The sequence below is a fragment of the Microtus pennsylvanicus genome, chromosome X, assembly GCF_037038515.1.
Source record: "Microtus pennsylvanicus isolate mMicPen1 chromosome X, mMicPen1.hap1, whole genome shotgun sequence".
NCBI classification, from domain to species: domain Eukaryota; kingdom Metazoa; phylum Chordata; class Mammalia; order Rodentia; family Cricetidae; genus Microtus; species Microtus pennsylvanicus.
This window is the reverse complement of record NC_134601.1, coordinates 132,393,825-132,418,974: the sequence shown is the minus strand read 5'-3', so window position 1 is coordinate 132,418,974 and position 25,150 is coordinate 132,393,825. Positions and strand designations below refer to the sequence as shown.

The 25,150-nt window shown below is 41.5% G+C and overlaps 1 protein-coding gene across 2 annotated transcripts in view; it reads left to right on the top strand.

Annotated features, from left to right (window-relative positions):
• Positions 1 to 24,664, top strand: part of Clcn5 (chloride voltage-gated channel 5) — a 155,900-nt gene extending 131,236 nt beyond the window's left edge. For both annotated transcript variants that reach the window (XM_075956755.1, XM_075956754.1), the window contains 9 exons: positions 897 to 1,084; positions 9,054 to 9,176; positions 10,278 to 10,484; positions 14,593 to 14,673; positions 14,902 to 15,444; positions 17,331 to 17,517; positions 18,999 to 19,397; positions 19,538 to 19,754; positions 21,898 to 24,664. In XM_075956755.1, the coding sequence (XP_075812870.1) occupies positions 897 to 1,084; positions 9,054 to 9,176; positions 10,278 to 10,484; positions 14,593 to 14,673; positions 14,902 to 15,444; positions 17,331 to 17,517; positions 18,999 to 19,397; positions 19,538 to 19,754; positions 21,898 to 21,988 (2,036 nt within the window). In that variant the 3' untranslated portion in view covers positions 21,989 to 24,664. The remainder of the gene's footprint in view (positions 1 to 896; positions 1,085 to 9,053; positions 9,177 to 10,277; positions 10,485 to 14,592; positions 14,674 to 14,901; positions 15,445 to 17,330; positions 17,518 to 18,998; positions 19,398 to 19,537; positions 19,755 to 21,897) is intronic.
• Positions 24,665 to 25,150: the final 486 nt, after the last annotated feature.

Below are 25,150 nucleotides of genomic sequence, written 5' to 3'. Positions count from 1 at the left end.
ATTCCTTAAGCACACCAAAGCAGTTCCTTCATTGTGTCAAGCAAGTTTCAAAACCAAACTCTTCTGTCTTCCCCAAGTGTTTTGCTTTTTCCCTAGCTCTTCCCAGTGTACATATTTCCCAGATTCTGGTGTTTATTTTTATTTTGTGTATCTGTTCGTGTCTGTGTGTGAGAATGCAGGTGCTCTTGGAGGCCAGAAGCATTTGTAGAACCGGAGTTAAAAACTGTTGTGAGCTATCCAATGTGGGTGCTGGGAATTGAACTCAGATCCTCTGCAAGAGTAGTATGTACTCTTAAGCATCTCTTCAGCCCAACACTGGTGTTAATGTATGTAAACAGAGACTGCTCGTTTGTTTCCCTACTGCCCAGACCCGAATAATCACACAAAGCTGTATTAATTACAACGCTGCTTGGCCAATCGCTTAGGCATATTGCTAGCTAGCTCTTATATCATAAATTAACCCATTTCTGTTAATCTGTGTGTCACCACAATGCTGTGGCTTACTGGTAAAGTTCTGGCAGGTGTCTTTCTCCTTCAGCAGCTACATAGTATCTCCTTGACTCTGCCTACTCTCTCTATATATCTCTGTTCAGATTTTCTACCTGGATTTACTCTGCTAAGCCATTGGCTGAAACAGCTTTATTCATTAACCAATAAAAACAACACATATACAAAAGGACATCCCACATCAAATGTAGAGATAGTAAGTGAAATATTAAGCACATCAACAATCAGAAAGAAGCTCCAGATGGAATAGGAATAGGGAAGTATATATTTACCTGTCATTTCAATTCCTTTCCTGTCACTTTGTCTGATAAAACTTGTTCTAATTACCAAAAATAGAATTTTAGAAGTGAGATTAAATTTGGCTTTTTCTTTTTTCCCCACTAAATCAGGCTCGTTAGCAGGCCTAATAGATATCTCTGCTCACTGGATGACAGACTTAAAAGAAGGGATATGCACTAAGGGATTCTGGTTTAACCAGGAACACTGTTGCTGGAAATCTGACCATGCCACCTTTGAGGAGAGAGACAAGTGCCCAGAATGGAATAGCTGGTCCCAGCTTATCATCAATACAGAACAGGTAATGTGTAATACTTATTTCTGTACCACTGAGTTTCGTCCTTATATTTATTTCATTTTTTTGTACTGTACTCCTGGAAATTATGAAATCTTCCCCTACATTCTTCATGGAAAAGAAAAGGAACAAGCTGTCTTCTTTTGTGGTTTAAGTGCTGCAGCCTTATTTCTATCTCTTCTGACATGTTGGAAGCATTTTCTGCTTATATTTAAAAGTTTGGTTTGTTTTAAAGAAGTCTTATATTTCGTTGGAAATTTCAGAGGCAAACAACAGGTAAGATGTAATTTCTAACAAGATTATGAAATGGCTTAAAATATGTTTATCATATAGAAAAACAAAGCAGTTTGTCCCTGAGTACTGAATTGGAACAATCAAAGGTATGATGTGTCTCATGTCCGAATAACGGAGATCTGGGAATCAAATCGTCCAGTCTCTTTTTCAGTTGTATTGGTGTTTTCATTATTGTCTCAGCAAATACTTCTCAACACATAATAGTTTTGTGTTTTAGCTCCTTTCCTATCTTTCAGTCCTTTGTTATATATTAGATCTCTCCCACTGAGAAAGCACACAAAACAGATGTGTTTTAGCTACCAGGCTCACCAGTAGAAACGGGTACCCCTTGAACTTTCTCCCTAGCTGTCCATTCTTTTGGTGAAGTAGAGATAAGACCAGACTATATGCCTGAACTCTTCAAATTTATCTTTCATCCGATTTCATGGAAGTAGAGTAGAGCAAAGGTCTCTAGAAGCTGAGAAGGGAAGGGTCAGAGAGAAGTTGTGTAATGAACAGCAAATAGAGAGGAGGAAGAAATTCTACAGTTCAAACATCAGCTTTACTGTAACTGTACTGTACAACAACTAATGATTAATTGAGGGCTGCATATTGGGCCCAAGGCCTGTGTGTGCTAGGTGAGTGCTCTAATAGTGAACCACATCCCTGCTTATATATTTTACCAAGTAACAGAGTAGAGGGGGTAAGAAGACTTCAAACATAAAGATATATGAAATATTTAAATAAGTAAATATGCTAATTATCCTAATTTAATCACTATATAGTATATATACATGTATCAAACTATCATACTATACCTTATAAACATGTATAACCATGGTAATCCAATCAAAAATTTTAAAATAATTTTATTATTCATTTTTTTCATGAAAAATTTTGAGGTAGCACACACACATTCATAGACACATACAAGTCAATTGAAAATGGATAATAAATTAGTAAAGTCAGAAATAAGAGATTTTTATATCCATATGTAACTATATACATTGGCTTGAGGAGCAAGGTTTTATGTGTATTGTACTGGCTAGTTTTATGTCAAGTTAATACAAGCCGGAGTCATCAGAGAGGAGGGAGCCTCAGTTGAGAAAATGGCTCCCTAAGATCCAGCTATAGGGCATTTTCTTAAGTAGTGATTGGGGTGTGATGGCCCAGCCCAAGATGGGTGGTATCATCTGTGGGCTGGTGGTCCTGGGTGGTATAAGGAAGCAGGCTGAGCAAACTGTGAGGAGCAAGCCAGTAAGCAGTTCCCCTCCAGGATCTCTACATCAGCTCCTGCCTCCAGCTTCCTGTCCTGTTTGACTTCCTGTCCTGACTTCCGTCAGTGATGAACAGTACCATTGAAGTGTCAGCCAAACAAACCCTTTCCTTTCAAATTTGCATTTTGGTCCTGGTGTTTCATCACAGCAATAGAAACCCTAGCTAAGACATGTATGTTTCTCAAATTGCAGTAGAGTTAAATTACTGGGGGAAAGGTACAAACCTTCCTAGAATACTGATTTTTTCCCTGAGGATTTGGAATATTTTTTAAATGTAAACAATGACTTTTTAATTCTTTTTAGATTTGTTTTAGGTGTATGAGTGTTTTGCCTGCATGGGTGTGTGTGTACCACATTTGTGCCAGTGCTCACTTAGGTCACAAGAGTGCTTTAGATCTTGGAACTGGAGTTACAGATGGTTGTGAGCCACGATGTAGGTACTGGGAATCAAACCTTGGTCCTCTGCAAGAGCATAAAGTGCTCTTAACCACTGAATCTTTCTACCTCTATAAACAATGATTTTAAAATGGAGTGTAAATTTTTCTTCATTTCCTTGTGTAATTCGAGATTAAACTCTAGGTCTTGCATATACTAAACAAATACTGTACAACTGAGTTACATCAACTGTATTTTAAATATTTTTATTATAAAAGCCAGGCATGGTGGCACACACTTGTAACCCCCAGAACTTGGAAAGTGCAGGCAGGCAGATCAGGAGTTCAGAGTCGTTCTTGGCTACATTTTTGAGTTGCCTGGGCTATATGAGACCTTGTCTCAATTTTTTAAAAAATTAAGATTACATTTAGTGTGTGTATGTGCATGTGTGTCCATCCATGCCTCAGCACATGGGTGGAGTTCAGAGGACAGCTTTAGGGAGTCAGTTCTTTCCTTCTACCATATAGATCCCAGGGATATAACCTATGTTGTAGTCTTGTTGGTTGGTAGATGCCTTTACTGGCTGAGTCTTAAAAACCATTACAGTTATTTTGAGCTGGGTATGGTAGCTCATGCCTATAATCCTAGTGTTTGGGAGTTAGTGGCAAGAGGGTCACTGCAAGCTCCAGACCAGCTTAGTCTTATACATTGAGTGCCAGGCTAGTTAGGGTACATAATAAGACCCTATCTCAAGAAAGCAATAAGTATATAAACAAACAGTTAACTCAATTAAAATTATTTTGAGATAGGATCTTGATGATTTGCCTTGCTAACCTCAAAATTTGTGATTTTCCTGGTTAGCTGTGAGGATTTTTATTTGCTTGAAATAAAGTTTCACTCTTTTGCCTAGTCTAGTCTAGAACTCCCAGGAATCCTATTTGATTTCCCAAATCCTGGTTAGAGGTTTGAGTTGTCATACCCTTCTCTGTATTTTATTTTATTTTATTTTGTTTTATTTTATTTTTTTTTAGGAAGAAACAACATTTCTGTTTTACCTCCATTCCTAAGTGCTTCTGTCTTCTAGTGTAATATTTCTATTTATGTATTAGAAAGACTGGGTTTTAAAAAGCCTTATAAAGCCTTACAACTTAGTGAGAGAGAGAGGGAGGGAAAAAGAGAGAGAGGCAGGGAGAGAGAGAGAGATATTGATTATGTGAAGGCACAGATATCGGGCGCTTAAAACAAATCTCACACTGGCTCAGAACAGAGAGATAGACATTTATTTGGGGGGGAAACTTACAAATCAGGATTCTCTGTTTGAACGGTGGATGGAGATGAGATCCAAACAATCCTAACGAGCAAAACGGGGGAACCAGGAGGGAGGAGAGAAGGGGCTGGACACGCTTTGGCATCTGGGTAAATAGTCTATGAAGCCACGCCCCAGTAGGTGGGTAAACCTTCCTGCAGCACCTCCCCTTTTGTTTAAATAAGAGAGTTCTAAACCTAATACAAAATTATATACAATAAGAACAAATACCCTATTCCAACTAGCTTAAGTCTTGTATAATAAATAACTTGGCCAAGTCATGAGAGGAAAGTAACTATACTTATCTAGTCTCCAACCCCATGGAACATCCGAGAAGGGAAATAATGTTACTTGAGTGAGTAAGAAGTGCAATCAAGCAACTTCCAAAATGTGCACCAAATGACAGAGACTACCTGGACAATCACTCAGAGTCTCATTTGCAACATTGAGGCAACCAACTTTGGCTAAGGTTTGACAGACTATTTTCCTTCCTTCCTTCCTTCCTTCCTTCCTTCCTTCCTTCCTTCCTTCCTTCCTTCCTTCCTTCCTTCCTTTTTTCTTTTTCTTTTTCTTTTTGGTTTTTCGAGACAGGGTTTCTCTGTAGCTTTAGAGCCTGTCCTGGAACTAGCTCTTGTAGACCAGGCTGGCCTCGAACTCACGGAGATCTGCCTGCCTCTGCCTCCTGAGTGCTGGGATTAAAGGCGTGCACCACCATCACCCGGCCATGACAGACTATTTTCAAAGGCAAGAAATATTTCAAAACCATCGTACCCTGTCTTGGCAAGATTTGACAGTCCTGCTTATCCATTTCTGGATACTATGTATTTTGTCAGTGGTTGAGGTATGGGCAGTTCCTTGACCAAAGGCTGGTTTTGCCAAGAAGAAAACAAACTCCAAGTGGAATGTCTTTGGTGCTCAACATTCTCTCACGAATAGATCGGTGCTGCCAGGAGCAATTGTGTCTCATTTCAACCGAACTCTGAGTTATTTAAATGCCATTTTCTACAGCTCTTTGAAGTGGTTGAAGATTATCTATCTACGCAGAATATAATCTCTATGTATGGAGCAATTATGAATGTCTGCTTCCCTTGCTTTGGAAGAAGCACTTGTCATTATTTTTTTAAGATCTTAATTATTTTTGTATTTTGTGTGTGACTGTTTTGTCTGCATGTGTGCATGTGCAACAGGTGTGTGCCTGGTGCCTACAGAGACCGGAAGAAGACCTTGGATCCCCTGAACTTGGAGTCACAGATTATTAAGAGGACTGGGAGTTGAACCCAGACACTCTGCATGAGTACCTAACCACTGGGCCATCTCTCCAGTTCTAGGAAGCATTTTTTAAAAAAAAATCAATGTATATACTTACTGTGTACATGCGCGTATGTATATGTGTATATATGCGGGAATATGTGTGCTGTGGCACTTATGTGGAGGTCAGAGGAGAAGTTGTAGAGTTGGTTATTCTTTTTTTTATGACATGTGTTCTGGAATTTGAACTCAGATGTTCAGCCTTGGCAGCCACTTAACTTTTAAGGCAGTTACATAATCATGTTGTATTCTTCATCCCACCTCTGGCCATGGTTAACACTTTGAATAACAATAGTACAAGAAATTGATATATCTAAAATGCATAGAATATACTTCCCTATTTTGGTTGGTGTGTTTTTGCTTCTGTGGTGCTGAAGCCCAAGCCTAGGGCCTTGAATATACTATGTGAACTCTACCTATGACTAACACCACCAACCCATCTTATTTCTCTAGCTGTATACAAAATAGACAGAAGCAGGTGGGAGAGGGAAAGAGAGAACTGTAGTTTTCTGATGCTGTAGGATGACTCCCGCGTGCTCCGCTGGAGAACTAGCCCTTTCTTGTGGTCTGTTCCAGCAGTTCCTTATGAAGCAGAGCTTGAGATTTGCTCACACAACAGATTTCTCTGGCTCTTTTTATGAATGAAATCATTGCCTGGGGGAAATAATCTGTGAAGCTTTCAGAGGCCTTCTCTTGCCAACAGTTTGGCTTCCTGCTCTCTGCTCTGGCCAGCGCCTGTTGCTTTCCCTTTCACTGCCTTTCCCTCTTTGTTTCCTACCTCTGGAGTCCACTTGCTCACAAATGTCTCTTAAAGGACAAAGAGATAGTTGTTCTCTGAGGACCTAAGGAAAAAATTGTATCATATTCACAACTGAAAAAAGAAAACTACAGAGTACTGATTCTCCTTGTGTAGGCTGCTAAGTTCTCCCCGTGTTTTATGGTTTGCAGAGTCGGAAGTCTATCGAGCTTTTTATCTGTGTCATCTGAAGCATAACCCCTACTGTGCAGTATTCCTTTTTGGTCAAGAATCACTACTTGCCAGCCCTTTAATGTTAATTGTTGTGGACTATTAGTTTAAGATGTGTTACATTCATTTATGTTGTGGAATATTTGTTTAACGATGCAAAGATGTGTTGCGTTCTTTTAGGGTGCATTTGTTTAACTCTGTGAAGCTGTATAATTTTGCCTGTCTGAAACACCTGATTGGCCTAATAAAGGCCTGAATGGCCAAGAGCTAGACAGGAGAGAGGAATAGGTGGGGCTGGCAGGCAAAGAGAATAAATAGGAAGAGAAATCTAGGCCTGGCTAGCTCAGTTGGTTGAGCATGAGACTCTTAATCTTTGGGTCTTGGGTTTGCACCCTCAAGTTGAGTGCCAAAATGTAGCAAAATGTAGGGTTTTTTGTTTTGTTTTTAACTCTTTGGGGTCTGCCACCCAGCTCAAATAAATACACAAGACTTATTCTTACTTATGAATGCCTGGCCTTAGCTTGGCTTATTTCTTTTTTTATTTTTTATTGCTTTATAAATGATACCATTCAAAATTTCCCACTTCCCCCACTCCTCCCATTTCCCTCCAGCTCCCTGACTCCCCCTCCTCCTTCCCCTCCAGGTCTGAGAGAGGGCAGGGTACCCTGCCCTGTGGGAAGTCCAAGGCCCTCCCCACCCCATCCAGGCTTAGGAAGGTATGCATCCAAATAGACTAGGATTCCAAAAAGCCAGTACATGCAGTAGAGACAAATCCCAGTGCCATTATCATTGGCTTCTCGGTCGGCCCCAATTGTCAGCCACATTCAGAAGGTCCAGATGGATGGAGATAGAGACAGAGACCCACATCGGAGCACTGGACCGAGCTCCCAAGGTCCAGTTGAAGAGCAGAATGAGGGAGAAGATGAGCAAGGAAGTCTGGACGGCGTCAAAGGGTTAGTCCACCCACTGAGACAGTGTGCCTGATCTAATGGGAGCTCACCAAAGCCAGCTGGACTGGGACTGAACGAGCTTGGCTTATTTCTAGCCAGCTTTTCTAACTTAAATTATCCCCTTTCTCTTTAATTACATTTTTTCCTCTGGGCTCTTTCCCTGTCTTTATTCTTCATGTGTTTCTCCCCTTCTAACTCTGGCTGGCTGTGTGGCCAGCCCCTAGCACCCTCCTCTCCTCCTTTCCTCACTCCTCACTCTTCTTTCTCTTCACATTGGCTCACAACTGTTTGCAGCTTCAGTACCAGGGAATCGAACGCACCTTCTGGCCTCATCAGCACTTGCACTAATATGATATACATGCATGCACACACACATGTACACACACACAAATTTTAAAAATAAAATAAAACATGAAGTCTAGAGCTAGACTTGGTATCTTTATACCTAAAATTCTAGAACTTGGGAAGTGGAGGCCGAAGAATTAACAGTTCATTAGGGACCCTCTGTTACCTAATGAGTTCAGGACTAACATGGGCTACACAAAATATCTCAAAGCAACAGTAACAACTCAGATAGATCAACAAGCATCAAGACTAGGAGTATAACTCAGTGATAGAGCATGTGTTTTAGCGTGTGTGAGACTCAGGGTTAAATCTCCAAAGTTAAAAATGGAAACAAAATGCTCCCCCCAATATCATGCTACTTGCCCTAAACATACACAGTAAACAATTCTAAAGAAATGAAGCAATGCTTAGGAATTTTAGTTGCCATGTCTGTGAGAATTTACCACCAAGATCGTCGGTAAGGGTAATGGAATGTTCAAACTTGTCATAGCTTCAGATATGTAGTCAGTGTTCAACCAGCCCAGAGACTGGGAAGGCTATTGTAACTCTTGTTAAAAACTTGACATAGGAGCATATGGATTTGATTGCAAAACTGACAAACCACTAATAAAAGGTAAACTGTAACCATGTATGCTTTCAGCGTGCAGTCCCAGTACTTGCAAGGCAGAGGCATGAGGATTGCTGCAGGTTAGAGGTCAGATAGGGCTGTATATCAAGACCGTGCACCAAAAGCTAAATGAGCCTTCTCTTGCCAAGAATTGGGCCTCCTGGTCTATACCTCTGGCTAGAGAGGCAGTTGGATCTCTGTGAGTTTGAAGCTAGCCTGGCTTACATAGCAAGTTCTAGGCCAGCCATAGCTACATAGTGAGATGTCTCAAAGACAAAAGCAAATCATGTTCAAGGGCTCTCCATTTTCCTTTCCAGCATCTGGACTGTTAGAATCCTTTGCGGATTTCTTCTGATTGCAGCAAGGCATGTGATTTTAGCACCAAGGGTGCCTAGTGGTGTTTTTGTGCTTTCTCACATGAATGGCCTGAGAAGAGATATTTACACAATTTACTGTTGTTCTTTTTCTTCCCAGCCTACTCTCCTGGCAAAATGTCACTGAACAGAGCTGCCTTCCACACCCAGCTGTCTCCACTAAAACATCATCTGTCTTTTTGTTGTGTTCCAGGGAGCTTTTGCCTACATAGTCAATTATTTCATGTACGTCCTCTGGGCTCTCCTGTTTGCTTTCCTTGCTGTATCTCTTGTCAAAGCGTTTGCACCTTATGCCTGTGGCTCTGGAATTCCTGAGGTAAGTATAGTATGAACCATTTTGTGCCAAAATTTTCTGGGTATTCCTGCATATACTATATCTTGGTGGCTATCAATCAGGATCAGAGCCAGAGGGCATCTAAGCTCCATCTAGGTTTTCCTTTAAGTCTCCTCTCAACATTGGTCACAGGATTTGGCCTAGAAGGGGGGAGATGGTAGCCCAAACCTCTTTCCTACGTATTTGGGGCTTAAATTGTTTTAGTCGGACAACTACAATTTTAGGTTATCTGTTATAAGGAGCAGCAGGCTGTGTTCCTGCCGCCCCAGCTCCTGGCCACCTGGCTAGCTTATGCCCCGAAATAACAACACACAGAAATTTTATTCTTTTAAACACTGCTTGGCCCATTAGCTCTAGGCTCTTACTGGCTAGCTCTCACATCTTGATCTAACCCATTTCTAATATTCTGTGTAGCACCACTAGCTGGCTTACCAGGGAAGATCTTAACCTGCGTCTGTCTGGAGTGGGAGAATCATGGCGACTACCTGACTCGGCTTCTTTCTCCCAGCATTCTGTTCTGTCTACTCCGCCTACCTAATTTTCTGTCCTATTAAAGGGCCAAGGCAGTCTCTTTATTTAACCAATGAAATTAACACAAAACAGAAGACTCTCCCCCATCAGTTATCAAGATGCCCTTGCTCCTAAGATTACTTAGGACTGTTACCTGTGACTATTAAGTCACAGTGTTCTTTGGTAAATACTCCAGGCTGTACCTACTCTTTCAGACTCTTTCTTGAACATTGATCTTATTCTCAGAACATTTTATAACCAGAGGGAATAGCTAGTCCTTCAGCTGCTCCTGCTTCTCCATTCACACACTCTCATCCTTACATAGACTTGTTCCAGCTGCTACACAGCCCTTTACTCCCCTAAAGTCCATGGCAGTTTCCAGAATGCTTCTGGCTTTCCTAAGTGTCTCCTGTACTGAGTGTATGTGGTGTGGGGGGGGGGGGAGAGGGAGAGAGAGAGAGAGAGAGAGAGAGAGACTGGTTGAGGGATTATATAGTTCTTGTAAGGGGGTATAGATTTTAGCTGTTTGTTATTACTTAGTCTGTATTCAATCTTTCTGTGTTTGGCCTACAGATAAAAACTATCCTGAGTGGTTTCATTATTAGGGGCTATTTGGGTAAGTGGACCCTTGTCATCAAAACTATCACGTTGGTACTGGCAGTGTCATCTGGCTTGAGCCTGGGCAAAGAGGGCCCCCTAGTGCATGTGGCTTGCTGCTGTGGGAACATCCTGTGCCACTGTTTCAACAAATACAGGAAGAACGAAGCCAAGCGCAGAGAGGTAATGACACGTGAGCTTGAAAGCTTATTTTTACTTGTGAGCAGAAATACTGCAGTCTTATTGGGGAGAACTTGGGGGTTTCACCCTTGTGGATTCAGCAAGTTCAGTTCTAGGAGTCTGTCTTTTGGCCATCCTAGCATGTGTATATGCATAGGTATCTACGGATAGCCAACATAAACTTACTAACCTTGTAAAAGTCTGAAGTTAGCAAAATATCTATCAACTAGGGCTTGAGTTTTAAAAATATATTCTGCTCATATCATAGAAAACTCTGAAACCATTTAAAAGAATGAGATGGCCCTAAATATCTTGACATGAACTTCTGGCAACAGAACACTACAGCTAGTTTGCGACTACTGTTTATTGGATAATGAGTTATTTTTTTTTAAAAAAGTATGTCTATACACTTATGAAGAATGTGGCTAGGGCTGATGCGGTGGCTCAGTTAGTAAAGTACTTATCTTGCAAATATTTGATCCCCAAGAACCCATTTTTTAAAAGTGGTGCATACTTATAATCCCAGTGCTGGGGAGAGACAGGCAGATCTTTGGGTCTCATTTGACCGGCCAGCCTTGTCTGCTTGGCTGGGACCAGGCCAATGAGAGACACTCTCTCAAAAACAAAGTGGACAGTGCCTGAGGAACAACACTTGAGGTTGACTTCTGGCCTCACACACACAAGCATCTATGCTCACACTTGCATACCTGCATATGTGAAGTTGAACACACAAAACTCAAAAATATCTGGAAATATTTTTATTCTGAATTGTAAAAAGCATGCTCTTAAGTTTGGTGGGAGAATAAGGCAGAAGGAAAGGAGAAGTGGGGCCTTGAATTTGTATTATATTTTTATGTGCTACTTCTTAAGAAGACGTTAGAGAAAATAATAGACTTTGTGGGCCTTGCTGTGGAAGAATAAATATAAACAGTGCATTTCAGATGACAGATTGTTCATCTTTTCTTGCTATTAATGCCACATTTGAACTAGTTCTGGTATTATGCCTCTCTCTGCCTGCCTCTTGCTTCAACCCATCTATAGTATTTGCACTGTAGTATCACTGTATGTTTTTGGTAGGGTTTCTATTGCTGTGAAGAGACACCATGACCACAGAAACTTTGATGATGACATTTAATTGGAGTGGCTCCTTACAGTTCAGAGGTTTAGTCCATTATCGTCATGGTGGGACATAACAACACGTGGGCAGACATGGTGCTGGAGAGGTAGCTGAGAGTTCTACATTTTGTAGGCTACAGGAAGTGGTCTATATAGTATACTGAGTGAAGCTTGAGCAAAGGAGACCTCAAAGTCCACCCCCACAGTGGCACACTTCTTCCAACAAAGTCACACCCACTCCAACAAAGCCACACCTCCTAATAGTCCCATTCTTTTTAGGGGCCATTTTCTTTTAAATCGCCACACTGTGCTTGTGCTAAAGCCATCCCATTGTTAATGTATTCTATTTTGAGGAATAAGAATTTTTTTCTTTTTAATTTTTTAACTTAAATTTTTAAAACTTTTTAATTAGATTTTTTCATTTATTTTACATACTGACTAGTTTCCCCCTCCCATGTCTCCTCCTGTTCCCTCTCCCTACCTCCCTTTTATACCCCCATCTGCTGAGAAGGAAGAATATTTTTTAAAAATTGTCCCAAGTCATTGGTTACTTTTATCTTACTATAATAAAGAACCTAAGAAAGCAATTGTTCTTCTTTTATTTTCCTTGAAATGCCTAAAAGTCACAGACAGAGTAGGTCGAGGCCTGGATCGTTCATTAAAAAGGACCTCTTATAAAATTGGAATCCAGTGGTTTCTTCTGAAAATAACAACAGCAGCAGAAAGATTAAGTAGAGGCTCTGGAAGCCGAAAATGCTGAAGTTTTAAGCATGAAATAAAATTTTCCTCAAATGGGGAAATTAATGATCATTAAATGGGGCCGTCAGAAAGGAGAGTGACAGGCCAGAGCGACAGAGGGGCGGACGAGGAGTTGATTTTCATGTGGGAGCGGATACAGAAGCTGTGTTCAACTAGAGAAGTTGTTTAACAGGAATAATGTGTAGCAAGTGGACTAGTTGAAAAGAAAGCCATGCTAAAGGTCAAGAATAAGTGTTGGTTGTTGCTGCCTCTACACGGATGGAGTTAAGTTTGAAACTAGATTCCTTGTCAAAGCTGAAATGTTTGTCTGAACTTGCCAGATATTTATTACCTGACATCTTATAACCGTTGGGATCTTCAGTGTGCTTTCTCTAAGTTAGATATCCCAGTGTTTGTTCTGTTGTCCTGGGGCTCAGTTCCCTTCTCGGCGCTCTCAGTGGCCCCCCATGTTTGTGACCAGTGGCCTTGTCCCAGTGAGCAGATGGGGGAAATGAACAGAGCTGAGTTGGATGGGGGTGCAGAGATTCCCTTCTCCAATATGAAACCCAAGTTTCCCCCTTCACCTTCATCCTAAACATACCCAGTGGAATCCCCTTTTATGGGTTGGATTTTGGCTTCCTTGTCCTTCTCAAGTGACAGCCTTTGACCTCCGACTTTTCTAAGCTCTCAAGGTTAGCACCAGAGACTTCTCTTTTTCCCCCACCCCTTAATTTCCTCAGATGGTCTACCAGTCCTGAAGAAACCTGCCTGCTTATTTTGCCAAGAAATATTTCCTTTTTCAATTTTTTCTTTTGTTCAATTTTATTTTACTACATGCCTCTAAACCATCTTTTTCTGCAGCTACTAGTATACAAGGAAATGGCGAGTTTCTATGAGCAGTAGTGTGTGCTTGGCACATTTTCCATGCTTCCACTTCCACATACAAGACAATCCTTTCTAACACATCTTGTTCACTCCCCCCTCTTTCCTTGTGGTGCTTTATTATCTGGCCTTTCCTTACCACCTGTCTTCTGGCCTTTAAAAATCTAGTTGTCGCCAGGCAGTGGTAGCTCACACCTTTAATCCCAGCACTCGGGAGGCAGAGGCAGGCGGATCTCCGTGAATTCGAGGCCAGCCTGATCTATAAGAGCTAGTTCCAGAACAGGCAGGACTGCTATACAGAGAAACCCTGTCTCAAACAAACAAACAAATAAACAAATCTAGTTTCTCTATTTGTATTGCTATAGACCATTGAGACTGAAATAGCCTACAAGGTGTAGGCAGTTCTAAATTGTAACTTCATTTTTATGTCACTAGAGCCTTCCATAATATCTCATTAAAATGTTTCTTAACATGTGCTAAGGGGAAAGCCCACGAGACCTCAACCCTACACAAAGAACTGCATGCAAATCAGGAATGCCGAGAGTGGGAGAAATAGTCTTCCCCAGGGAAGCACAGCAGCTGATCACAGGATACCAAATAGGCAGCTCTGAAAACACAGATATACATGCAAGTAACATTATATAAACTGAACAGGTTATACTTAGGAATAGATATGTATATTCATATATACATGTAATAAGAATCAGTAAAAAAAAGAAGCCATAATTTTTAAGAAGAGCAAAGATGGATAAAGGAAATAGAAGGAGGAAATGATTATAACAATAATTTAAAAAAATAAAAGAAACAAAACTGTATGCAGGTGAAACAGCTCACTGCAAAGAACTGTATCTGGGTTTTCAAACTCAAGTTCAGTTGCTACACCAGGAAGGCTGCCAGTTGGGGCCCAATTTAGAATCAAAAAGATGTCTCAATCACAAAGTAAAGTCTCTTTTTCTGTATTCAACATCTAGCATACTGTGTTTGCTCTCCAAGTAAATAGAAATTGTACTGAACTTTGTATGATAGAGAACATGTAGAATTTATTTTTAAGATTTTTAATTAAAATATAATTACACCACTTCTCCCCTTTCCATTTCTCCCTCCAACTTCTCCTATATGATCCACTCGTTCCTTCTCAATCAACGGTATCCTTTTCCTTCCATTATTGTTGTTACAAACACGCACACACACATGTACACGCACTTAATTATAACCCACAGAGTCTATTTCGTGTTGCTTGTGTGAAAGTGGTCAGCCAGGTAAGGTTATTATTATTATTTTAAATTCTTGGTGACTATGAACATGACTTTAAAAATGTGATTGAATGTAAGAAAGCCATATTATTTTATTGCTGATTTTGCATTTTGGATTGTAGGTCTTATCAGCTGCAGCGGCTGCTGGTGTATCTGTAGCCTTTGGGGCACCTATTGGTGGAGTATTATTCAGCCTGGAAGAGGTAATGACTTCTCTCTGTAAAGCATGTGTATGCCTTTGTATTAGAAATCATGGCCAGTATCTATGTATGTTGCAATTCCTGAGTGTCTGCCTAACTTGGTCCTTTAGCATGTTACCAGAAATTTCTGGAAAGTTTTAATCCTTGAGTACAATGTCAGCAGCCCTAGCATTTGATTGGAAACAGCTTTTGCATCCTGACTAAGTTTGTTTCTCACCTTCTGTCTTGTAGGTCAGCTACTATTTTCCCCTCAAAACACTATGGCGTTCGTTCTTTGCTGCCCTGGTGGCAGCATTTACACTCCGGTCCATCAATCCTTTTGGAAACAGCCGCTTAGTTCTGTTTTATGTGGAGTTTCACACCCCATGGCATCTTTTTGAGCTTGTGCCATTCATTGTGCTAGGCATATTTGGTGGCCTTTGGGGAGCTCTGTTTATCCGCACAAACATTGCCTGGTGTCGGAAGCGTAAAACCACACAACTGGGCAAGTATCCTGTCGTCGAGGTACTCATTGTGACAGCTATCACTGCCATCTTGGCTTTCCCCAATGAATATACCCGGATGAGCACAAGTGAGCTCATTTCTGAGCTATTCAATGACTGTGGCCTTCTGGACTCCTCCAAGCTCTGTGATTATGAGAACCATTTCAACACAAGCAAAGGCGCTGAGCTGCCGGACAGACCTGCTGGGGCGGGAGTCTACAGTGCCATGTGGCAGCTGGCTTTGACGCTCATCCTGAAAATAGTCATTACCATATTCACCTTTGGCATGAAGGTGAGGAACCCCTTTGGTGACTTCTGTGTGAATGTGCTGTGTGAATGTGGCCTTTGGCGGGCAAAATCCAAGTAAGCTACAATCTCAACAGCTTTCCCCAGAAAAAGCTTGGTGGACAGTGCTAACTCTGTGTCTAATTTCTGATATCTGTATTTGGTCAAATGCAAGTCTCAGTAATGAGTTTTTAAAAGAAACATTGTCTCTTTTTGTGTGTACAAGCATTTTCCCCACAAAAAGGATAGTGGTTTTCCAGTTAGTATTCCTGTTCACTTGGTAACAAGTAGAATCCACTTCACAGGTAAAGATTAAGATATTTCAACTATCAAAAACAAATAGCACAGACTGGTGAGATGGCTCTGAAGATAACAGTGCAGGCCACCACGCCTGTAGATTTGAATTCGTTTCCTAGAGCCGACATGGTAAAAGGCAAGAACTAACTCCTGAAAGTTGTCTTCTGGCCTCCACACAAACATTACACACACACACCACGTGTATAAAAAATAATCCAAGCATGTTGTTACATAAAGAAGCTACAGAAATTGATTTCGTACACTTAGAGAGTAGAATTATCCGAGGAGTAAGTCTACTGCTCTCGATATCAAAGTAAAGCGACAATACCAATAATTTATTGTGTATTTCAAAAGAGGATTCTGAATGTTCCTAAGACAAAGACATAATAAATGTTCAGTGATAGATATCCTGATTTGACCATTACATATTGGATACATATATCCAAATATCACGCTGTACTCAATAAGTATGTACGATCATTGTTTCTTACTTAAAAGGGTGTCACTCTTTACCTTTAATATCTGTTACAATCTCCAAGTTTTAGAAGAAACAGAACCAGAGAATTGGTAAAAGCATTGGTTTCCTCCACCCTAGCGATTGTTCCTCCGTTCTCCTTGGAAAGACATTTGAGCCAGGGATAGGATGGAGACCCTGAAAAGTTTCGGGGTGCTTCTTGGGTTCATTTCAACATTGTTGTTTCATTGTTGTATTTAAAGGGAATCTTTAGATGCACAGAGCACCAACTCCCTTGCATTTCAATGTCAAATGCTATTGAAGAGCCATAAGCTGTTCTGATTCTGTTTATTATCATTTCCTTTCTTTCATATTAATAGTTCCTAGACATCAAGAAACAAAGCAGGAAGGTAGATGAATATTCCCTCTTTTGGTAAAGCATACAGATATAGCCAGTATCTCCTTTAAAATTTTTATTTAATTTTCTGTTGTGTTGTTATAAGGTACATGGAAACTTCTGCCATCTGTTTTATTTGAATGATGGGTTAGGATGCAATATATGTGTCATTATGAACACTTTATTTAAGTCCCGGCACTAATACTCACTAACTCTTGACTTTGGGCAAATGACTTAACCTCTCTGAACCTTGGGGGTCTATCATTTGGGAAGAATAAGGTCTAATTTCTGGGGTTATTATTGAGCATCTAGAGCATCTATAAAAAATACTTATATGTAGGCCATCCAGCATAAAACAAAGTAGTCAACAAAGCGTAGATTGTTACTGATAAAAATTCAGAATTGGGGGAAATGTCTGCGTATATAAGAAATTCCATCTATTTTCCTTTTTCTTTGGGAAAGGCCTAATTTCTGCCTCCAGTTTTGTGTTGGTCTGGAGAGTTCAGGCTCTTGCCTGATGGACCCCCGAATCAGGGTAAGCTTCTTCGAAGTCATCCTTGCCTGCACGTCCCAGAGAACCTCTAGTCCCTGTAGTGTTACACAGATCTTTGCAGCCACTTGGTAGCATAGTGCATAGTTAAACTGTCGTTGGCCTGTTCGCTTCGCAGAGGGTCAGTCCTCTAGCCCTCCCATCTGCCAGGAACCACATCAGTCCGCACTAAACACCTCTTCTTTCTCTTTGCAGATCCCTTCTGGTCTCTTTATCCCCAGCATGGCTGTTGGTGCTATAGCGGGCCGTCTTTTAGGAGTAGGAATGGAGCAGCTGGCTTATTACCACCATGACTGGGGCATCTTCAATAGCTGGTGTAGTCAGGGAGCCGATTGCATCACACCTGGCCTTTATGCTATGGTTGGGGCTGCAGCCTGTTTAGGTAAGTAACGTTTACCTTGACTTCAAAGAAGTCACCCTGCCAGTGACATAAAATGAAAAGTAATAAGGAGTGCAGTGAACTGTAGAGTGTTTTTTTTTTCATGCTTATCCATTTCTTGTTGGTTTACTATCTCCCAGACATTTTAAGAAAGGTAATTCTAATCTCTCACATAGGGGAAGTCATCAGAAATCTGGCCATAACTAGCTGCATAGAAATGTGCATCACAGTATTATGTATAGGAACAAAAATTAGGCAGGCGTGGTAGCCCATGCTTGCCATCAGTCCTTGGGAGGAGACTAAGCAGGGAGAATCTCAAGTTTTGGGCCTGCCTAATGTACATAATAAGACCTCATCTGAAAAGCAGCCCAACCTAAATTTGAGCATTAAGGAAATCATGAAATAAATTGTGCTCCATCCATATATTACATTATACAGTCCTTAAACATGATGCGGTTGTGTTTAACATATTTGTGTGTGCACACATATATGATGCTCGGGATTGAACCCAAGGCATGCTACTCACCAGTCAAGCTCTGAGCTATATTCCAGTGCTATATAGATACCACTGAGCGATACTGCAATACTTCGTTTCCCTTTTTATTTTAAGATCGAATCTCACTAAGTTCTTCCGGCACTTGTGATCCTCTTGCCACCACCATTTGAGTAACTAGAATTGCAGGCCTGGGCCGCAAAGCCTCTGTTACACTTAGCATCTTTCAATGTTACATTTAAAACTTCTTTCTTAACATTTCTTTTGTGGCGGGAGAGGAGAAGCCTATGCCACGACTTGTGTGTAAAGGTCAGAGGACAATTTGCCAGATTCATGTTTCTCTTTTCACCAATGGAATTCTGGATGATCAAACTTAGTTTTTCAGGCCGGGCGGTGGTGGCGCACGCCTTTAATCCCAGCACTCGGGAGGCAGAGGCAGGCGGATCTCTGTGAGTTCGAGACCAGCCTGGTCTACAAGAGCTAGTTCCAGGACAGGCTCCAAAGCCACAAAGAAACCCTGTCTCCAAAAACCAAAAAAAAAAAAAACTTAGTTCATCAGACTTGGCAACAAGTGACCATCTTGCTGCCCCAACCCTTTTTTTTGTTAATATAATTTTAAATTGGTAATAATGCCAAATATTCCAAACAAATAATGGGAGAAAAGTATGATAAGGAACTAACCATAATATGAGCTCGCATATGTAAAAATACATGTTTTCTATCAGAAAAAAACTTGAAAATTTTCTCTAATGAGTGTATGTATATTGCATCTACAGTTAGGAAAAAATAAGTTTTTAACAACTAAAATGCTGTTTCTGATTTGTTATTTTGAGAAATCTAAGCCATGTCTCCTGTACAGTCTCGCTTTAATGCAGTCTGGCGTCTGCACAATTGTTGCTGAGACCGCGTTCAGTGCGTTTCCCATTGAGACCCCATAGCAGGCGTGCAATTCTCCTGACTCCGCTTTGATTCCCGTGTCTTTTCTTTGTAGGTGGGGTGACTAGGATGACTGTTTCTCTTGTTGTCATAATGTTTGAACTGACTGGTGGCCTGGAATATATTGTGCCTCTGATGGCTGCAGCCATGACAAGCAAGTGGGTAGCAGATGCTCTTGGGCGAGAGGGCATTTATGATGCCCACATTCGTCTCAATGGATATCCCTTTCTCGAAGCCAAAGAAGAATTCGCTCATAAGACTCTGGCGATGGATGTGATGAAGCCCCGGAGAAACGACCCCTTGTTGACTGTCCTTACTCAGGACAGTATGACTGTGGAGGATGTGGAGACCATCATCAGCGAAACCACCTACAGCGGCTTCCCGGTGGTAGTCTCCCGGGAGTCACAGAGACTTGTAGGCTTTGTTCTTCGAAGAGATCTCATTATTTCAATTGGTAAGGATTTCAGAAAAGGAGTAAAGGAACTTCGTAAGTGTGCATGGAATCGGGGAGACAAAGGGAGGTGGACTTGGTTAAGGGACAGAATAGAGTTAGCTCTTCGCCTTTCAGTTTTTCATTTCCTTCCTTTTGCATAGAAAATGCTCGGAAGAAACAGGATGGGGTTGTGAGCACTTCCATCATTTATTTCACTGAGCACTCACCTCCAATGCCGCCATACACTCCTCCTACCCTGAAGCTTCGGAACATCCTGGATCTCAGCCCCTTCACTGTGACAGACCTTACGCCAATGGAGATCGTCGTGGATATCTTCCGCAAGCTGGGACTGCGCCAGTGCCTGGTGACACACAATGGGTGAGCCCCCTTGAAGAAAGGCAGTTTGGATGGTGGGAGGAACTGAATAGAGAGAGAAAAGGGAGGGCCAAAATTTAAAGAAACACTTTTAGGCCTTTATTGCAGCTTCAAGAAGAACGTAGACGTGATTAAAGGGCCTTGTTTGAGAGGTGCTGTAGGCGGAGGCTGCTTCTTAGTTCCTGGCTGCCCAGACCCGAAATAATCACATAGAAACTGTATTAATTAAGCCGAGCGGTGGTGGCGCACGCCTTTAATCCCAGCACTCGGGAGGCAGAGGCAGGCGGATCTCTGTGAGTTCAAGACCAGCCTGGTCTACAAGAGCCAGTTCCAGGACAGGCTCCAAAACTACAGAGAAACCCTGTCTCGAAAAACCAAAAAAAAAAAAACTGTATTAATTAAACATGGCTCGGCCTATTAGCTCGGGCTTCTTATTAACTAACTCTTATATCTTACATTAACTCATTCCTATTATTTTGTATTTTACCACGAGGTTCATGGTTTACCGGTAAGGTTCTGGTCCATCTGTTTCCTTCAGTGGCTACATGACATCTCCTGACCCCGCCTACTTTTTCTCTCTCTAGTTCTTCCAACCTGGCTATATTCTGCCCTGCTATAGACTGAAGCAGCTTTTTTATTAACCAGTGGTAATAAAACATATTCATAGCATACAGAGGGGAATCCCATATCAAGGTGCAAACTACTAGTTGTCCATTATCAGTAACTCAGTTTCTCATCTCCCAAGAAAGGAGCTGTGCTATGCACAGGCATGACTGAAACTGGAATGGTGTCGGAGACGTACAGTGCTTCTAAGATCCCCACTGGAAGCCCGAAACTATGGCTAGTAGTGACCTATACATGTACTGTGTTTGTTACTGTAACTTCACATACCCACGAGGAAGCTTAGTTTATACGCCAGATGCAGTCAGAGAGTAAAAACAGTAAACATGAAGTAGAACAATTATAGTAATACCCTGTCATAAACGTTTTGTGACTGCGGAGTTCCCCCTGCTCTTAATTAAAGTCTGTTACTGTATTGTTCTAGACCTCAGTTGCCCTTGAGTTACCCAAGCCATGGTTACAGAAGGCTGCTGACCCAAGGGGCAGCACAGAGCCACAACCCCAGCACTTGGGTAGTAGAAGCAGGAGAATCAGTTGTTGAAGGCCAGCCTTAGCTATGGAGTGAGTTTAGGTCACCCTGGCCTACATGAGACTCTTGTCTCCAAAAGAAAGGAAGACTATTGTGCTTGACACCTATAATCCCCTTGTTGTTATTTGAGGACAAAGCACAAGTATCCAGTTTTCAGTGCAGTCTGCCTTACACAACAGCCCCTGTTTCCATAGATGGTAGGGTACCTATAAATCACAAGTCTTTGAACCTCCAAGCCCAAGGCTTTTTCATTCCTGGAATATGTCTTGTCCAGTAAAGAAGCCCTGCTGTTTTTATTGGGAAAGAGTGTAGGCTAAGGAGAAGGTTGGAGGCTTTTCTTGTTTTTAACACTCTATGTTAACCTAACAACTCTATAAGGACTCTTCCCGCTTCTAAATTTGGAAGTGGCTCTATAAATAACATCCAAGAGCTAAGTTAGTACGTAGACTTTCTTTAATAGGGAGCTGTGTGTTCAGCATTTCCAGAAACCCTAACTCATGTAAGCAATTATTCCATGAGATTCTGGGGAGACATGAAGCTGAATAAAGCTTTCTGTGTCCTTGAGTAGTGAGTATGGTTCTAAGGAAGTCAGGAACACACAAGTCATAGGGCAAAAGCGAAACAAGTAACGGCATGTCATCGCTGGGAGCAGGGCAGAGTCGCAACCCGTTCAAAGGACCAGGGCTGTGGGGGGGGGGGTTGGGGGAGGGTGGAGCATTGGAGCTGGACTGCAGTAAGTAGATAAGATGCATAGGTTTGGAGAGGAATGTTTGAATCAGGAGAGATGTGGGAATGTGTCGTATATTTAGGGATGTATGCATTGCTCCGTTTCTTGGCAATATATATGCATCTTACTGTTAGCTCATCATTCTCCAAGTACAGCTAGTGCTAAAGGCAAAGTTGAGAAGGATTAGGGAGTACAACATCACTTTTAGTTAAGAACACTATTTTCACTGTACATTGATTTGGGTTTTGTTCTGTGTGTTTTTCTTTCAGGCGCTTACTTGGAATCATTACCAAAAAGGATGTGTTAAAGCACATAGCACAGATGGCAAACCAAGATCCTGATTCCATTCTCTTCAACTAGAATCCCGGGGTTGTTTTGGATATAAAACAAGGACATTGCGGACCATGGATATATTTTATTAACTGGGTACCCAAAACACATTTCCCGTATTTGGATGGTGACGTCATATTAGTGTGTTGTCTGTTTCCTACAAGTTAACCAGTTGCACTACATAATTTCTGGGAATTAATCTCTCTAGGAGAAAATACAGTTAGGCTTATGGGATACTGCATTAGGAAGGGTTCATGAAAGAGTAACCAAGATCGCTATGGTTTAATTATGTTTGTTCTTTAAAATATTTTTTTAATTTAAAATTAATTGTTAGCCAATATGCAATCACTGAAAACTATGCAAGAAAAATTCCAACAATTCTGATATATAGCCTGCAGGAAACTCATGCAAAAGTCATGTGTTGGGAGGGGGGGACTCTTAACTGTCATTGGTGGAAGATGAAGTGTGAACTAAGGGGCTTTGCCTTTCAAGATACAGAAAGGAAAGCCAGAAGGAAATAGCAATGGCATTTCTTAGACTGTGAAGATTCAGTTCAATTCTTATTCCTGTTACAGTATTTAGCGTTTTTAGTTTGTTACGTTTACCTTTTCATTGAAGACAGTGCTGCTCTGGTCAGTCTCCTCCCAGTGAAGTAGAGGGGTTGACCTTTAGAGCCTGCTCGTCCTGGTCTTTTGAAGTACACAAAGTTAAGTTACAGAGCTTTCTCCTTGGCTGCTTAAAGGCTAATTTTCCAAATGGCAATGCCAGCTAGTAGACAAGGACTTTGTTAGGAATTTGTTAGTAGCTGGGAATTATTCCTTCCGGTTTTCTTGAAATGAAGCTAAAGTTCTGAGCAAAGTTGGTGACTGGGAACTTCACATTTTTGTGAAGTTCTAAGCAAATCTCTTACCCAGATGCCACCTTCATGGATGATGGTGCTTTAGGCTTCTGGAATAAGTAGGAACAGTATATGGAAGTGAGTCTAGGCTGAACACTGCTAAAGCAGGGACGGTTCGGGGCTGCGGCAGCATCCCGATGCAGTCCTTTGAAAAGAGCACCAGTACTGAGATAACTGGACACCTGTGTTCGCCCCAGTGTGGAGTATGCAGAACAGGCCGTTGTTCCTGGGAGCATAGCGTAGGCTCGAGATCCTTCATGGATTGGCGGAACTGGAACAAGATCGGCAACTGCAGCTACCTGGAGGTACCGTCCTTAGAGATCTGAGCAAGCTGCAGAGCCGTCCTAGAACCTAGGTGGATGGATGAGGCCTGATGACACCTAAGGTGCTTGTACCCAGTTAACAAGGTGCCTGTCTCAATTTCCTACCACAGCTGTGGCAGTTTAAGAAAAATCACATTGTAGAAGCACCTGGTGGAATTAAAGAGCCACTGCCAGCATTCCAACCACTCTTTCATTTCTTACTATTTTCTCCCTCCATTCTGTTCGCTTTCTCAGCACCGAATCCTCTTTAGGATGGAGCAGTGTGCTTAGCGAATCATTCCTAATAATGACCACAGTTAACAAGTAGGGCTAGTTAAATCGTAAGCTAAGGCCCGGCAGTCTCGCAGCACTTACACTAGAGGGATCACTTTTTTGTTTGCCATGTGGCCCCGTTGCTGCTGCCACCATTTCAGTCTCAGCTGCCCATAGCAATGAGGCCACGCTGTTGGGGGAGAGTTCAGCCTTGTTCATCTTACAAGTCTGTCCCCAATGCCTCCTGCTGTCCCTCTAGCTCAGAATCAACAGCACTTGGCACATTCCTGTGTGTAACCCACCCCTCCCAAGCAACTCAGTGTACCTCATTTTAAAAGTTGTTGATCCCCAAGTCAAGGACTTTTTTTTAAATTCCCAGTTCTTATCGTTCCCAGATCAGAAATGCCTGTATTATCCAGGGCTGAGTAGTCAAAGCATAGTTTGATTTTTATCTGGACTGTATCAAGGTAGCCACCAGAGTTTCTCCTTTTAAATATATTGTTCTGGCATTTTAATGAAAAGGGGTACATGGTATCATAATCATGGCTCTGTGACTTTATGTCTTATGCCTTCTGTGCCACCACATTCTTTGTATCAGAAGAGACTCTGCCTGACCACCTAGTGTATTGCATGGAGACCAGAATTCTTGTCTGTGTATTTCAGGTTCAGTCAGTACCTATTTCATTAGTGAGCTTTCCTCACTGAAGTTTGCAAAGCAGGAAACGTTATTGTGTCTGGTCTTTGATGGCAAGGAAAGGTTTGGTCATGTCTCATAGAGCAGCGGTGACATGGATTGCATCTTGTTTGCCTTCTAGTTTTTTTTTTTTTTGTTTGTTCCTTGTACACAGACGAGCCAGTGTTAAGGTGCTACTTCAGAGATTAAATCTAAGAAAATCAGATAACACTGTGCGAATGATACTGTCTAGATGCTAAGCACCAATAGGCCCTCCAGATAATTGATAATATTATCCCTTTAATACCTCACTCCTTAGAAATACCATTCATTAACCTCAGTTTCTCAGGAATCCTTGCAGCTTGTATGCTAGAGATCGCTGTAGGGGGTGGTGTCCATTGTCTGTCCAATCCTAGGGTTTAGTTCAATGGTTGGCTCGTTCTTACTGGAGTACTCTACAAGATTGCTAGCCTGGCACCTGGACACATAGTGGTTTTTCTCTGGAGGTAAAGGGAGTTCTTCCTGTCATCTTCATTCCATTTCACCAATTAAATAATCCTAAAAACAAAACAAAAATGAAAATAGAAAAAAAAAGCCAATATAGAAAAGTCTGATAGCGGCCTCAAATGACTACATACCTCAATGGTAAAATACTGGATAATTTAAGATTTTCAAAGGAATTGAGACAAGTTTATTTTGGTACTGGAAAAGAAAATAGCCTGCTATAAGGAAAGCGTTTCCAGAAGAACACCAATAAATGCCTCAAGAGTGTGAATTTTCGAAGGAAATAGATCTGAAGGAAATCTAGCCATGAAGGGAATTCATGGATCTGTAAAAGTCTAACTGCTAATTTTTTTTATCTCCACACCTTCAATGGAAAGAACTTTAATGTAGGTTAGAGAGAGCATAGTGAGTTCAGTTAGAGATAACAAACGGGACTGGCAGTGTGAAATAATAGCTGTTAAAGATCACGTCTACTTATGTTTGTGAGAAGCAGCCACATTGCTACACCCTCCCCTTTCTGGCCCCAGTGTCCTGGCGCAGCC